The sequence below is a fragment of the Delphinus delphis genome, chromosome 7 (assembly GCF_949987515.2).
Source record: "Delphinus delphis chromosome 7, mDelDel1.2, whole genome shotgun sequence".
In the NCBI taxonomy this organism is placed as follows: Eukaryota; Metazoa; Chordata; class Mammalia; order Artiodactyla; family Delphinidae; genus Delphinus; species Delphinus delphis.
The window spans coordinates 19,722,521-19,738,560 of NC_082689.1; the positions used below are offsets into that span (position 1 = coordinate 19,722,521).

At 55.1% G+C, this 16,040-nt stretch overlaps 1 protein-coding gene across 4 annotated transcripts in view; it reads left to right on the forward strand.

The window, feature by feature from the left end:
• Positions 1 to 16,040, forward strand: part of TNS1 (tensin 1) — a 190,978-nt gene that overhangs the window by 92,731 nt on the left and 82,207 nt on the right. For 2 of the 4 annotated variants that reach the window (XM_060016138.1, XM_060016139.1), the window contains 10 exons: positions 2,107 to 2,156; positions 4,621 to 4,792; positions 7,063 to 7,113; positions 8,250 to 8,372; positions 8,788 to 8,852; positions 10,404 to 10,487; positions 13,474 to 13,586; positions 14,013 to 14,073; positions 14,301 to 14,376; positions 14,970 to 15,099. In XM_060016138.1, coding sequence (XP_059872121.1) covers positions 2,107 to 2,156; positions 4,621 to 4,792; positions 7,063 to 7,113; positions 8,250 to 8,372; positions 8,788 to 8,852; positions 10,404 to 10,487; positions 13,474 to 13,586; positions 14,013 to 14,073; positions 14,301 to 14,376; positions 14,970 to 15,099 — 925 coding nt within the window. Of the gene's footprint in view, positions 1 to 790; positions 894 to 1,717; positions 1,741 to 2,106; positions 2,157 to 4,620; positions 4,793 to 7,062; positions 7,114 to 8,249; positions 8,373 to 8,787; positions 8,853 to 10,403; positions 10,488 to 13,473; positions 13,587 to 14,012; positions 14,074 to 14,300; positions 14,377 to 14,969; positions 15,100 to 16,040 lie in introns of those variants that run through there. The other 2 variants (XM_060016141.1, XM_060016142.2) reach the window with 2 other exon arrangements.

Below are 16,040 nucleotides of genomic sequence, written 5' to 3' on the forward strand. Positions count from 1 at the left end.
TTTTTGGGGTGGGGAGGCTGAGGAATGTGGAGTGTTGTAACATTGGGGAGGGGGGGTGGAGAAGCGAGCGGGAGCTGGCTCTCCTGCCCTGTCCATGCCTCTCGCCCCTGTGCCCGTGGCAGCTCCCCTGGCTCCCCTCGGCTCCGCGGTCCCCCTGCCAAGCCTGTCTCAATATCCCATTGTCTCTCTGAGCTCCCTGGGCCTGGCCCCGTGTTCCTGGCCACACCTCCAGCCTTGGCTACGGTTGTGGCTTCCAGTTGTTAGAAGCAGCGGTGCAGCCTCCTCCAAACATGGCTGTGGGTCAGCAGTGGATGGAACCCGAGGGGCTATTTATAGCAGGGTGGCCCTGAGGCCTGGAGCAGGGCCTAGGGCCTGGGGAGATTCAGCGGCTCCTCATGAGGGACCAGCGAAACGGAGACGGATGAAGTGTTGGGTTTCTGCGTTCCTCCGAGTGGGTAGTTTTGGAACAGCCTGGTTCGGGTCTTGAAAACCAAACACAACTCAACCCCTCCTTACTGCCCCCGCCTTCGCACCCCCCAGCTCCCCAAGCCTGACTCATGCAAACCCAAGTCCTCAGGGCCAGGAGAGCTGGGGAGACAGAGAAACTTTCCACCCTGACAGCCCCCCTTGGCTGTTTCCTCCTCCTGCTGCCTCCAAGGCTGAGCTGTTCAGAGCTGGGCGGCGGCCCAGGCAGAGGGGACTCTGGCCGCAGCCTTCTTACGGGAGGCTGGGTGGAGGGTCCTCCTCTTAGCGGGGCTGCCCTGACTTTGGGCTCAGCTGGGAGCTGGGCCTCAGGGCCCCCCCACCCCTGCCTCGTAGGCGCTGCGGGGCCTGGAGAGGGCTGAAGGGGGCTCCTCTTCTTGGGACCCCAGTGGTCCAGCCCGAAATCTGAGGTGAATCTTGCTGGTCATCTGTTTCTCCTCTCCTTGGTGGATTGTGGTTCCGTCTCCTCCAAGAGGTAGATGCAAATTGGTGGTCAGGAAAGGCCGGTTTTGGGGAGGCTCAGGGATGTTTGGACGGTGCCAGTGGGCTCAGAGGGCTCTGGCTGGGCCTGGGAATGTGCAGGTTGCACGTCCGGTTCTGCATCGAGCGAGACGGCTGAAAGGATGGTGGCAGCTGGTGACGCAGGGTTTTGCTTTACTGTAGGGGTGAATGTTTGGCTGTATCGCTAACTACCCTTTTAATTGCACTTGATGTAATAATGGTAAGAGCGTGTAAGCGCCTTATATGCATAATTCCCTTTAATCTTCAAGCAATACCGTAAGGATTGTTCCGTCTCACTGGTGACATTATAGAGGCTCAGAGCGTTAAGTAATGCAAGGCTGCCCGGCAGGATGCTGTGGGACTCTGATCCTGCACTTTCGTCACCGTGCTGCTGGGTTGCCCTGGGATGTTTTGGACACCGACTTGGGTCCATTTGCCTAATTTTGTACAAGTCGACAACCCTGGAGATGGGAATGGGTGAGGGGGGTAACAGACATGGACAGTGCGTCCTTCGGAGCACGATTTGCTGCCTAGCCCTGGGTGGTGCACACCGTGCCTGGCCGCTTCTTGTCTCAAAACTTGGTTGAATGAGCCGGTGTTGCTGCTTTAAAGGAGGGGAATGTGGGCAGCTGGTGGTCAGAGGAGAAATGTTCAGAGCTGGACAGAGCGGGGCCGGTGCTCTCATCTTTCCTTCTTTCATGGTTGCCACCTCTATTCTCCACTTGGGGTCACGATTCTGACATCCAGCGAATCCAGGTGAAATGCGTTTCCATCGGTTTAGTAACTTTTATTGAGTGTGTACTCAGCCACATGGCAACAGCCCAGGCGTGGTGCACTTCTCAGCATTTGGGATTTCTCCCTCGCCCAAGGAAAGAGAGCCCTTCCCCTTGGGGGCTCGCAGGCACACTGGCGCGCTCATGTGGGATTGGCATTGATCGCTTTTGGCTTTGAGTTGCTGTGTTGCTGGACTTTAGGGTGCCTGGGCTGGAATGTTGGCAGAGGCAGGAGAAGGGAATCTGTGTTTCCGCGTGGCCCTGACAGCTCGCGTGGACAGCTCTCTGCTGTCCTCCTGCCATCCAGCCGGCCACCGCCCTAACGCTGCTTCTCTCCTCTCTTTCCCAGAGCTCCACCAGAGTCACGCCAAGTGTCCAGCCCGATCCCCAGCCCATCAGGTATGCCTGGGCTATGGGGGACGCAGTGGGTGCAGGCAGTGAGGTCACTGTGGGTGTTCCCAGCAAGTCATGCCTCTGGGTCTCCGAGACCAAAGTCACAAAGCACGTGATAGGGAGCACGGGTGGACGTGGAAGCCACAGAGAGAGGATGCAGGCAGATGCCAGTGGGAAACTCAAAAGTTTTAGCTTGAAGCCAGTGCTTGAGCTGGATTCTTCATTTACCTGCATGATCTCATCTAGTCCTTGCAACAACCCTGCAAGGTAAGTATTTTATTCCCATTTTGCAGATGAAGAAACTGAGTCTCAGGGAGGTGAAGCGATTCGTGAAAGGTCACACAACCACTAAGAGGCAGCACTGGGTTTGCATTCAGGACCGGCTGGTGCTGGTGCCTGTGCTAGATCCCGTTCTTCTCCACAGGCAGAGGTTTCTGTTGTTGGAGGGTCACTTATAAAAGGAAGGTTCTCTATCTGGCTGAGCTGGTGGGGGCTGGGGGAAGGGGATGCACAGGGGACTTTGCTCATCCAGAGTCTCTCTCTTTTTTTTTTTTTTTTTGCGGTACGCGGGCCTCTCACTGTTGTGGCCTCTCCCGTGCGGAGCACAGGCTCCGGACACGCAGGCTCAGCGGCCATGGCTCACGGGCCCAGGCACTCCGCGGCATTTTGGATCTTCCCGGACCGGGGCACGACCCCACGTCCCCTGCATTGGCAGGCAGACTCTCAACCACTGCGCCGCCAGGGAAGCCCCAGAGTCTCTTTTCCCTGGGTCCAGGTTCTCTGGTTTTTTGGCTTGGGCCCTTGCCTCTCTGACTCCCCCCTCGCCCCTGAGGCTCCTGAGATGAGTGAGAATCTGGCCCCAGGGATATGGACCACCAGTCAGAGAGGGTCTGGTGTGGGTGGGTTGTAGTCCAGCTGCCAGCTGTCCACAGAGACTGGCGGGGTCCTTTAGAGTATCCCCTCCTCCCCTACAGATGAGAATCACCTTGGGGTGGGTGGGTGCAGAGTGCGATGCTGAGGTTGTCCAGGTGGTGGTGCTGTTCTGCCTTGAGTAGGAGCCCCACCCCCAAAGGCTGCAGGACAGGGAAAGACCCGGACTCAGAGGCCAAATTCAAAGTGGGCTCCCAGCGCACTGGCCCCTCTGCTACTTGGTCCCTGTCATTGCCACCACAGAGAAGCTGTATGTCACCCTTGGCTCTCCTGTTTCCAAGCCCCGTCTACACAGTTGGGCTCGGAGCTAACCGTGGTGGAGATCTGTATTCTGTCCGGTTTCTTGGTGTCCCGGGGCTGTACCCCCATGTCACCCCATCACTTTAAAACACCCCATGGTATTCCTCCCGCTGCCCCTCCAGTCCCAACTTTACCCCACAGAAGTGAAGGGTTATCAACATGAACTGTGAGTTGCCCACCTTGGGTAGAGAAGGGAAGCAGGACCCTAGGAGGCTGGGATGATGGGATAAGAAGGGGAGGGTGTGAGGTGACCCCAGAAACTACAGGTGGGCCTCAGAATGGAATGCCAGTGTCCTGAGACCCATTTCCCCTTCCCATCAGCTCCCCAGTGGGCACCCTGGACCCTCCTTTGGAAGAGCAGTTGGGTGAGGTGTAAAGGTGTGAGAACCCACCTCCCCTCACCCGGTGCCCAGCCCAGGGGGCTCCCCACCTCTCTGAGGAGCTCAGGTGGCACTGGGATGTCTGGGGATCACCTGCCGCTGCAGCAGCCCCCTCTGCTTCCTGAGCCCTTAGAAATCAGGGAGGTCACTGGTAGGAAGCAGCCCTGCGGGGCAGTGGGAGCTGCCAGAGGTGGGGAGAGAGCCAGGGAAAAAGGGCAGGAGCTGTCCTGCCTCTGGGGAGGGCTGGAATGTGTGCTGTGGTCTGGCTTACCTGGAGCCCAGGTGAGCATGTCACCTGAGCTGCCCCTGCTCCTGAGGGGCCTCCCCGCCCACTCCACAGCTCAGAGCAAGGGGAGGGCAGCAGAAGGCTAGCTCCAGGATGTGAGAGGACCCAGTTCAGGCTCTCCTTCCTCTTCCGGAGCCGTCCAGGGATCCTTCGAGAAACTTCTGCCAGACCAGGCGGCCACAGTATATTAGGAGGCTGAGCTGGACTCCCGGGCCCTGGCTGGTTCCGGCCCTGGCTCTGACCTCTGACCTCTGGGATCACAGGTTGAAGGCCATGCCGACAGGATTGATGCGCACCTAGGATTGGTGTCATCGCTCTTTGGCTCAGAAATGGCCTGAGATCCTTGCCAGCTCCTGCCCAGCTCTGTTATCCCCGGCGCTCCCAGACTGGGCTTGTGGGCTGCATTGGCCTTGCCAGGGGAAGGCTCTGGCTTTCGCTCTGGGTCAGGGGGCAGCCAAGCCCCCTGGGTTAGATTTGGGGGCCACGTATAGTGTGTAGGGGGTTTAGATCCCTGGACCTTGTCCTGGGGGCCTGGATTCTGATCAGGACCCGCCTCTGCCTACTGTCTCCCCAGAAACATGAGTGTGAGCCGGGCCGCGGAGGACAGCTGTGAGCTGGACCTGGTGTATGTCACTGAGAGGATCATCGCCGTCTCCTTCCCCAGCACAGCCAATGAGGAGAACTTCCGGAGCAACCTCCGTGAGGTGGCCCAGATGCTCAAGTCCAAACATGGAGGCAACTACCTGGTGAGGATGGGGCCCCTTGCCCGCTGGCCCAGTGCCCCGTCCTTTCTGCTTGCCACCTCCTCCTGCTGGTGTCTTGTCCCACCTGCCCCTGAGCCAGCTGTTCCTCTTCTCTCCCTGCACCTGCCCTTGGCCCTAAGGAGTGTCTCTGCAGCTGGGATGCGGCATCTGGAGCCAAGTCGTGTGTGTGTGTGTGTGTGTGTGTGTGTGTGTGTGTGTGGTTTGTATGTTTGTGTGTACGTGTGGGTACGCGCATGTGCGTGTGGGTGTACGTACGTGTGTTGACCAGGAGGAGAGAATAACGGGAAAAGCTCATGTTATTGAGCCCTGGTGATAAGCCAGGCCCTGTTCTAACTCCTTTTCACATATTTGACACCACGACAGTCCTAGGAAGCAGGTTTTTCGAGAACACAGAGAGGTGGGGTGTTTGTCTAAGGTCACAGAGTCAGGAAGTGGCAGAGGTGTCATACTGTCTGTGCTGCTGAGCAGTCTTAGGGCAGAGTTGTGGCAGAGTGTGTCTTGAGAGACCTGGTGTTGCTGACACCGGGATCATACCTGGCACAGGAGGATCTCCTAACCAGTGTGGAGGAAGTCCCCTCCACCCCCCACCATGGTCTCTAATGTCAGAAGGGCTGCCCTGGGGGATTGGATCTATCCTGGCCTCATAAGAGCGCTCAGGCCTGCTTTACAGGGAGGTACTTGTGGCCTGGACCCACAGATTGGACAGACCATCATGAGGGGCTGCCCTGGGAGGTCTGAGCACAGGTGGGGTGTAGGGACTGTATTAGGTCCCTAGGGCTAATGTAACAAATTACCACAAATTAGGTGGCTTAAAACAACAAAATTAATTTTTTCACAGTCTGGAAGCTAGAAGTCCAAATCAAGGTGTCAGTGGGGCCATGCTCTCTCCGAATCCCACAGGGGAGAGTCCTGCCTTGCCTCTTCCTGTCTTCTGGTGGCTCCCGGCAGTCTAGTGCCTCCTTGGCTTGTAGTAACCTTGCTCTAGTCTCTACTTCTGTCATCATGTGACCTTCCTTCTTTCCTGTGTCCGTGTGGCCTCTCCTCTTCTTATAAGGACACCAGTCATTGGATTTGGGGCCCACCCTGAATCCAGGATGATCTCATCTCCAGATCCTTGACTACTTACATCAGCAAAGGACCTATTTCCAAATAAAGTCACATTCTGAAGTTCCGCGTCGATGTGAATTTTTGTGGGATACCATTCAGCCCTCTACAGAGACCCATCCGTCAGCTATGTTGGGCGTTGTTAAGAGTCTGGCATTAAACATCGGAATGTTCTGGGTTGGAATGCTGCTGTGCTCTCACCAACTATCTGATCTTGGCACTTAGCCTCATTAAGCCTTAGGATCCCCATCTGTAAAATGGGTCTACTTACCTCTATGGTTGTGGAGAGAATTAAGGCAGGTGGTAGATGTAAAGTCCTTAGTGCGGCCTGGCAGGCTGTGGACACTGTAACACTGAAGTGTTAGCCATTGTTAATGGCATAAAGTGTGTTCCTTTACGGCCTCAAGAGTGGACCAGAAGCTATCTGAGATCCTGCCCTATTTCAGGAGCCCAGGATTCCATGGGTTTTTGCTGCATCCTGCCCGTTCCAAACCCTGCAGTCCTCTTCTCTCCCCAGGCGACATCACAGGGGTCCTGAGTTTCCCAGACCATGAGGTGGATGTGGGGAGTTCTGCACGCCTCCTTCAGAGGTGGAGAAGGGAATCCAGAGGTTGGGGGATTCCCGTGGGATGTGGTCAGGTGTTGGGGGGTGTCTTCTGGGAGAGGGGTGTCAGGGGTCTGAGAGGGCTGACCCAGCACAGTTTGCACCCTCCTATGGAGGGCATCCGACCACGGAGCAGTTACATCTTCGTGCGGTGAGCTTCTGAAGTCGACCTGTGAAGAGGAAACCAGAGATGGCCAAATGCTTATCGTTTGACACTACTGAATTTCCATTCAGTGTGGAGAGATGCCCACCTTGGGGGTGGCATGTGGGACCTGAGACAGGTTCTGTCCCCTTCTCGTCTTCAGTTCAGGATGTCCGCTCATCCAGGGGAGTGGCTGGGCATGTACATACTTGTTTCTGTCTCCCTCTTTATCCTGAGAACCTGTAGTTGAGTTCCTGTCCATCCGTGTGTATCTGGTAGGACTCCATGTATGGTCATGTAGGTAGAGTTTCCAGGAGGGAAGAGAGGGAGAGAGAGAGAGAGAGAGAGAGAGAGAGAGAGAGAGCCAACCTTCTCACAATCTCTTCCTTTTCCTCCTTCTAGCTTTTCAACCTCTCTGAGCGGAGACCTGACATCACGAAGCTCCACGCCAAGGTGAGTCCATGGCTGTTTGGGGTGGGGAGGGATTCTCCCTGCCTGGAAGAGGGAACAGGGGGCTCCCTTCCTCTGAGGTTCCCACATTAGAATCTTGGGGGAAAGTGCGATGACAGTTTGCAAAGCCTGTTCAGACTTACAGTGCCATCTTCTATTTGGAAAATAGAAAATAATATATTTATTGTTTCTGTAATACGAATTACAGAAAGCGAAGCTCAATGCAGTGATTTCCACCAAGGTCTGCCACCTGTGGTGCACACAGAGTGTCTGGGGTGGGGCTGGAGCTGTGAGATTTTGAGTCTTATTGAAAAGTATTCTGGATTTAAACCAGCTGGGAATCACCACCGTAGACCCTCCTACAGCCAACTTTCTTTCACTTGCTGTTCAGTGTGCTGTGTGTGGGCTTTGCGTGCCCATCTGCTCCGGCCCCTGGATTATGGTGCCTGTCGCTGTGTGACCTTGAGCGGGTGGCAGACTTCTCTGGGCCTCAGTTTCCACCTCTGAAAGTGGACGGGCTGGATTAGATGTGCTCTCTGGGCCCCTCCGAGCACAGATTTTCTTTTACTTTAAAGTTTTGTGAGTTAAGAAAGGTTTGAAGGAGCCTGATGACTGCTCTTCAGATCTGCTCTCTGTCTCGCTCAGGCCTCCTTCGGCTGGCCTGAAAACTTGATGGTTTGTGTGTCCAGGGCCTGGAAAAGAGCCGTGAACAGGCTTCACCTTTCCTTCTTCCTCCCTGAGCCAGATCTCAGGGTTATCTGTGGGAGGAGAGCTGGGGCACAATGCTGGAGGCTCCCAGCACATTTTAAGGTCACAGTCATACGGAAGGGACCTGGGGCCATCGGCTCTAAGCCTTTGCTTTATGCACAATCAGAAACGGGGGCTGGCGAAGGGGCTGTGGCTGGCCTGAGGCCCACAGGGAGCCAGTGTCAGAACCCAGGGTCTGTAGGCCTGGGTCAGTGTCCTTTGCCTCCACACCCCTGCCTTCCAGAGTGTTGATGTGCAGGGCAGGAACTGAGGCCCCGCTGCTGGTGGCATCGCTGTGGGGCTGGCGCGTGGCATGTGTGGGCACCTCCCTACCTCCCCGCCCGTTGACTCTCTGGACTTCTGCCGCTTCTCACTCATGGCTTGGGCCACAGGTACTGGAATTTGGCTGGCCCGACCTCCACACCCCAGCCCTGGAGAAGATCTGCAGTGTCTGCAAGGCCATGGACACTTGGCTCAACGCAGATCCCCACAATGTTGTCGTTTTACACAACAAGGTCAGAGCGGGGGCTGCAGGATGTCTGTGTGTGTGTGTGTGTGTGTGTGTGTGTGTGTGTGCGTGCGTGTTCATGCCCATGCACGGATATATTCTTGGATGAGTGTATGCACCTGCCCGTATCACTGGATTGTGTGAGCGTGCAAGTTTGTTTTTGTGTGTACTCTCCTTCTTGGGGATAATCGATTCTGTCTGGGGTGCACCCCCAGGAAGTGGAGGTACCAGCCCGTGGGTCACTCAGGTGTGGTGGACGATCAGCTGTGTTTCTTCTTTTTGAGACTCACCCCCCATCCGCTTCCTCCCTCCTCCGATTCTCCCTGAGAACCCGCCCCTCTCTGCAGCCCCTGCCCGCCTTGCTCTGGGGCAGGAGGGCCAGCCTTAGAAGTAAAGGCTTTTGTGTTTCGGGGCTTTTTCAGGGAAACCGAGGCAGGATAGGTGTTGTGATCGCGGCTTACATGCACTACAGCAACATTTCTGCCAGGTAAGAGAGCCCCGAGCCTCCCATTCTCTGAATATTGACAGCAGAGCCCCCTTCCCCCACCCACCCAAGGCCTCTCCCTCTCTTGGGGTTGGAGGATAAGGGCAGAGGAGGTGAGAGGTGCTGAGGACAGGGGGAGGAGCCCCTGGAAAGGAGAATGTCCCTGCCCTCAGCTCTGGGACAGGGGCCCCTGGACAGAGCAGGAGAGAGGAGACACCATCCCTCTGTCTGGGGCCCTGGGGAGGGGCAGCCGTGGGAGGCAGGCCCATGGATGGACACCCCGTCCAGTCAGCTTCTTGGGGCCACTTTTCTTTGCCCAACTGCCTTCTGTTTACCTGAGTGAGCAGAGAGGGAGTCACAAAGAAATACTGGATCACATCTGGGTCCAGCAGAGCCATCTGGAAGGTTTCTCATCTCTTCCCCTGCTTCTGGCCAGCAGGGGCATCTTCCCACTTAGGTGTTTTGCATCCAGAATAGGAAACAACCAATGGATGATTCCCATTCTGATTTGGATTTTCAGAGAGGCAGAGGAATTCCTCCACTCATTTAGTCATTTGACGACAGTTATGGGACCTCCACTGTGCAGGCGGCTCTAGGTGCTGGAAGTAGAGCAGTGGGCAAAGCCAGGCCACTGCCCTCATGAATGTGAAATGAGTAAACAAACACATCAGTAAGAGCAGGTGATGAGTACTTTGAAGGACGGAGACTAGAGCAAGACGGTGGGGAAAGGAGGCCTCTTGAGGAGGTGATATTTGAGCAGAATTAAGTGGCAAGAGGGGGGAAGAACTGAGTCTTATACAGTCCGTGAGGGGGTGGGGTGGGTGGTGGCAGGAGACCTTCCAGGCAGAGAAGAGGGAAGGACAAAGACCAGCAGTGGGAATTCGAGGGGCTGGCGTGTTTGGAGAGCCGAGTGAGTGAGGGGATGAAGAGTGGGAAGTGAAGCTGGGAGGAGGCAGAGCCCGGGGGCCTTGTACCCTTGATAAGGACTTTGGGGTTGATTCTGAGAGGGATGGGACCTCGTTGGAGAGTCAAGAATGGAGAAGCTTATGTGATCTGTCTCTTTAAAAAATGATCTCTTTGAGGATGGGTAGAATGCTCTATGAAGGGCTTGCAATAGGCCGGTAGTTTTATGACTTTAAGAAACCTGACCCAGCTTAATCTTTGCATAATGGTCAACATTTCCTGTGCACCTACTGTGTGCCCACATGTGCCAAGCTCTTTATAGATGTCATCTCACTCAATTGCCACAACAGCCTTCAAGGAAGGCACGGTTATCACCTCATTTGACAGGAAAGAAAAATCAAGTCCAGGAAGGTTAAGTAACCTGCCGCAAGTTGCAGGGCTACTAAGTCAGTGATGAACTTGAGATGGGCTCCCAGGCTGCCTGGCTCCAAGGCCCTTGTGCTGAGTAGTGCAGCACACAGGATGGAGAGATGCTGGGGCAGTCCTTTCCTGAAGGCATCTCAGGACAGAGTGGCCAGAGGGCTCTGCAGGGCTGGGTGGACAAGGGACTCGTGGAGGTTGACTCCTCTGACCACCTGTCTCTCCCCACAGTGCCGACCAGGCCCTGGACCGCTTTGCAATGAAGCGGTTCTACGAGGATAAGATTGTACCCATTGGCCAGCCATCCCAGAGGAGGTAGGTCTCCAGGGCTCTCGGCCCAGTGCATGTGTGTTCGAGTGCGTGTGCGTGTGTGTGCGTGTGTGTGCGTGCTCGCTGTACGTGGGAACTAGCCTCGTGTACCCATGGTGGGAGTGTACCAAGCATGCATGTTCAGGTGCCAGCCTGCAGGGGTGGGAGCTCAGGGACATGGGTGAAGCCGTGAGCAGCTGTGTGTGCTCACAGTGGGGCATGGCAGTTGGCTCCTGAGGTTGGTGCCAGAGAGCAGCAGGGGCAGCAGTGGGGGAGGTACAGGAAGGCAGCTTGTATAAGAAGGCAGTGCCTTTCTTGGTCCTGGCAACAGAGCTGCTTCCGTGTTTTGATGGGTCTACAGGAGGTTGATGTCACTGCCACCTGCCCTGAGGAGGTCACAGATGTTCGTGATAAGGGTCACCTTCTGCTGTGAGAGCTTTAAAATTTTACAACGGTCTCTCACCCATGTGGTCCCCAACAGCCCAGGCAGGAATCAGGACAGGGATGGATTCCTTCATTCATTTGGGAAATTTTAGGTACTCTAGTATGTTCCAAGTGCTGGAGGTATCTAGTTGGACAGGACAGAGTCTTTTGCCCTTAGTGAGCTGACATGGTATTGGGAAAGATGGGCATTACACAAGTAAATAAACCTTCAAGGTCATTTCAGACAGTGGTAAGTGCTTTGATGGGGAAAAAACCAAACCAGAACACGACGGGCTAGAGAATGACAGGGGCGAACGTGAGGGGCTGATTCCAGTGTGCTGACCTTTCTGAGAAGATGACATGTGAGGTGAGGTCTGAGAAGGGAGGAGGAAACATCTAAGTAAAGGTCTGGGGTAAAGGGTCCAGGTAGAGGGAACATCAAGTATAAAGGCCAAAATGTCTCACTGACTTTTCTCTCCCTTCGGAACACTGACTGGGCAAGCAGGACCCCCTAGCTACAGATCCTGGAGCTTTTCAGCCTCTCCATGCCGGGGGTCCCCAACTCACACCCCGTCACCCCTACCTTGCCTGGCTAGAATGTGCCGGCACCACCGGGGACTGTTTCCACCATTGTAGCAGGAAGCCCAAGCAGAAGTGAATGAGTCCGCTGGCAACCAGCGCCTTACAACTGGCACAGCACAGCTGGTAGCCAGCCTCTGGGTCAGAGATCAGAAACGGAATGTCTTTATGTGCAGAAAATTCTGACTAGGCTGCCAGACACAGCAGCTGTGGATCAGTGAGAGTCTTCCCAGGGAAGAAGTCTCAGGGAGGAAAGAAGTATTATTTAAGATCCTGACTTGCTACCTGTGGCTGGTGGCCTTGGTCACGAGTCCGGCCCTTGACCTGGAAAGATAAGAGGTTCAAATAGAGGAGCACGCTGTTGCGGTGGCACAATGTGGCTTGGAGAGAGAGGGCAGAGCTGCCACATTTCTGAAGCGGAAAGCCTGGAGAATGGGGATTAGTGTTACCTCTCAGGACCAGGATTGTTCAGGGATTCCACCGTGCTCAATGTGTGCTTACGTAGCATGCCATCGGTGTGTGTGTGTGTGTGTGTGTCCGTGTTTACATTATCTGTATCTGCCGTGCAGCTCGTATCTGCAACTGCATCTGCTCACGGGTGGGTAATTCTGTCTGTGCCCAAATGTGGAAGTGCAGCTGCTGGGAAAGTGGCATTCCTTGCCACTTTCCCGCCTTCTTGTCAGTGTCGCTTGCAGGGATTGGAGCAGCTGGAGGAGAGGAGGGCAGGGAAAGAGGGAGGGAGGGGCTTTGCCTGCAGCTCCCCCATTCATTGTCACCCCACCCCGGGCTCATTGTCCCCAGCACACAGACACATCCTGTTGGCACGATCAGAAGATCTGATAGGAACCCGCCATTCCAGGTTTCCGGTTTGAGCAACGGGGCTGGGGGCTGGGCAGGGGCCTGAATAGGAGCTCGTGCTGCCCATCAGATTATCTTGCCGGGAGAGTCCAAGGTGGCCCCACCCCAGCCCAGGGACAGAGGCCCACAGGCCTGGAGGTGGGCCAAGGAGCCAAAAGACGGGACGGGACCATTGTCATGGTTGTGAGCGTTCTGGTCTCACCGGCCTCAAATCAGAATGCATTCTGATTGGTCCAGCTGACCCAGCTTGGTGTCCTCTGGCCAGTCAGAAAAGGAGGACACACCAACCAAAAGGATTGGCCTCTCCTAGTAGATGCACTGGAGTGAGACTGCTTCCCTTCTCCTCCCACCTGCTCTCCTCCCACCTTTGTGTGCTCTTGCAGTGTGCCTTTGGGAGGCTGATGACCCTTTCTGGACCTAATTTTCCCTCTCTTCTAGAAGGAGTGGGGATGGCTTATTCCTTCCGTTCTTCCAACGAGATCTTTGTTAAGGGAATTGGGGCATGTTGACCCTAGAGATAGGAATACTTAGTGGAAGTTAGATATCCTCTAATATCAAATATGGTACAGAGGAATTTTGTACCCTTCAGCGTGATATAAAAAAACGAAGGACCAGAATTACTAAGCTCTTACTATTTGCTGGATTGTCACGTGGCTGGTGGGTCTTGTGGGAGCAGAACTGGGGCCTGTGGGTACAGATGCAAGGTTGGTTTGGGCTCGGTGTGAGGCTGTCAGAGCTGTCTGTTGGTTGATCACCCTGCCTTGTGCGGTAGTGAACAGCTAAATGATGCCTGTCAGGGATGTGTGGGAGGGCATTTGGTCCAGCAGGAGATTCCTGGGCCGGCAGTGAAGCAGGAAAGAGATGGCCACATTGACCACCAGGAGGCGCCAGAGAACCCCAAGTGGGAGGTTTGGCTGGATGCCGCTCCAGATGTAGTAGTACCTGTTCGCGTTCCTGGGGCTACCGGCAGCAAGGGTGGAGACCCCACCTGCCAGGAGGCCTGGGGGTTGGTGCGGGGCGGGGGGGATGTTGGCAGGGTAACCTAGGGCAATATGCCGGGGGAAAAGAGAACAGAATGGCTCTGCTCCAGCAGAGGCCTCTCTGGCTGAAGCTGCCCTTCTCCCTGCTCCAGGTACGTGCATTATTTCAGCGGCCTGCTCTCTGGCTCCATCAAAATGAACAACAAGCCCTTGTTTCTGCACCACGTGATCATGCACGGCATCCCCAACTTTGAGTCTAAAGGAGGTACTTGCCCGAGCCCTCTAGCTTCCATTCCCCTCCTGTCTTCCATCTCTTTGTCTTAGGAGGCAGCCTTGGGGGGTAAAAATACGGGCTAGCTGCAGTCTTAGGCTTGGAGTCTCAACTGTACCACTTCCTATTTCTCTGAGCCCCAGTTGATTCATTTGCAAAATGGGTTGGATACTGGCAGTGCCTGTGGGCAGGTGACGCTGGACGGTGTAGTGTTTTTGTAAACTCAAAATGCCTTTGAAATGAAAAGTTAGCATTTCTTCCTCTTTCTTTTTCCATTTCTCCTTCCTTTTTTCCTCCTTCCCTTTCCCCCTTTCTTCCCTTTCCTCCTCCTGGCCGATCCTTCCTTCCTTCATCTCTCCTCTCCCCCTTCCTCCTCCCGCTGTTTCTGCTGTCTTGGCTAATAGCGCCCCTCCCTTACAGGGTGTCGGCCATTTCTCCGGATCTACCAGGCCATGCAACCTGTTTACACTTCTGGTATCTAGTAGGTATTCCACAGGGATGCCGGAGGTCCAAGGCTGAGGACTGGGGGCTGGGGGCCGGGGTTGGGGGGCTGCCTAGGACCTTTTCTAGGAGGACTTCTAGGGTAGGGCTGAGGGATGGGTCAGCGAGCTTTCACAATAGCCCCCTGGCAGAGGGGCAGCTGGGAGAAAGTGCACTGCCCGGCCGCCTCAGCAGCCCTCTGTCCCTCTGCCTGCCTCGCTCCCATAGCAACGTCCAGGGAGACAGCCAGACCAGTATCTGCATCACCATCGAGCCTGGGCTGCTCTTGAAGGGAGACATCTTGGTAAGTTGCCCCTCTGTCTCAAGCCCCCGCACCGCCGTTGAATTTTTCTTCCTTTTCTCTTCCTCCTCCCCTTCTGCCTCTCTGGACAAGAGCGTCCCTCCTGGTGGGCCACCAGCCTTGGGGTCGTTGGCTCTCAGGGCCCCTGCAAGGCCTTCCAACCTTGATGGTCCTTGTCCATCCCCTGCCTCAGTGTCGGATGTGCCTTCCCCCGGGCTTGCCCCTTGTTCTGGAGTATCTCCAGGGACATACATCTCTGTGTGAGCTGTTACCTCCGGGCTTCCTGCTGGTGACAAGGACTCCCTCAATTCTAACTTCACTCCTTCCTCCTGTGATTGAAATCCACTCCTACGTTGCCCATTCTGACTGGTGTACAGGAACTTCTTGGGAGGATAGCTTTGTCCCCACAGGGCAAGGCTGGCTGTCAACTCTCTGCTGTTCTGGAAGTTTCCGCAGAGAGCTCTGAGATCCTGTTTGGGGTTGGTGACCTTTTCCTCACTGGGTTTGGGGCTTAGTCGTGGAGCTGGTAAGGAGGCCCCTTGGGACTAACTTTCCACCTTCGGCCCCTGATGGGCTCTGCTGTCTTTCCCACCCAGCTGAAGTGTTACCACAAGAAGTTCCGGAGCCCAGCCCGAGACGTCATCTTCCGCGTGCAGTTCCATACCTGCGCCATCCATGACCTGGGGGTTGTCTTTGGGAAGGAGGACCTCGATGATGCCTTCAAAGGTGGGCTCGCTGAGTAGAGAGGCAGACCTAGCAAGGAATAATTAGGCCACAGGATAGGAGAGCAATAATGGAGGGGCTGTGGCAGCAGTGAAGGGTGACCGTTTTCCCACGGGAAGGGAGGTGTTCCGGGAGCTGTCTCCCTTTGCTTCTTTCCTCGATCTGTTTAAGGTTTTATCTGTATTACATTCAGGCTCAGGACGTGTCCACATCCATCCACCCATCCACTCATCCATCCACCTGTCCATGTATAAATCCACCAGCATCACTGTGTGTCTGTATGTGCCAGGCATGCGCTAGACCCTGGTGATACAAAGAGAAAGACGTCAGGCCCTACCCTCAGGGAGCTCCCAGTCTTATGGGAGAAAGGCACAAACAGACATGATACTATGAAGTGATGCTTGCAGTGATGGAGATATACACAGGCATGATGGGTGCTCCAGGGAGCCGACACCACCCCTGCTGTAACTTCCCTTCCTGCAAGCAGTGGATGGTGATCTGTGTGCAGATTGGGCTCAGGCAGAGATCAGAGCGTGGGGCTGGGGCTCTGAGGAGGAGAGGCCTGATCCCCCAGTGTGGTCTGGCTCATGCAGGAGAAGGATGTTTCTATGATGAGCTTTCCCTGTACCGGAGCCAGGAGAGCAAAAGCAGAAGATGCCGTTATAATTGCAGAAGAGAATGTAAATGTCATCAGTCTTAACAAAGAAAGTAAGAGACTAGCTGACAAAATAAACGTAGAGTTGCGGAGAGGTGGGAGAAGGGCGGGGCCCAAACTTCCTCCTCCTACATGGAGGGAATCAGGGCACCATCGGAAATGGACAGATCAAGAAATAGAGGCTTAACCATCGTATTGAAAGTTTCAGAGGTAATCAGAAGGGTGAACTAATAATGATAACAGTAGTCGTAGTAATAATAATAATAAACCAGGTTTAAGAAGGGAGGTG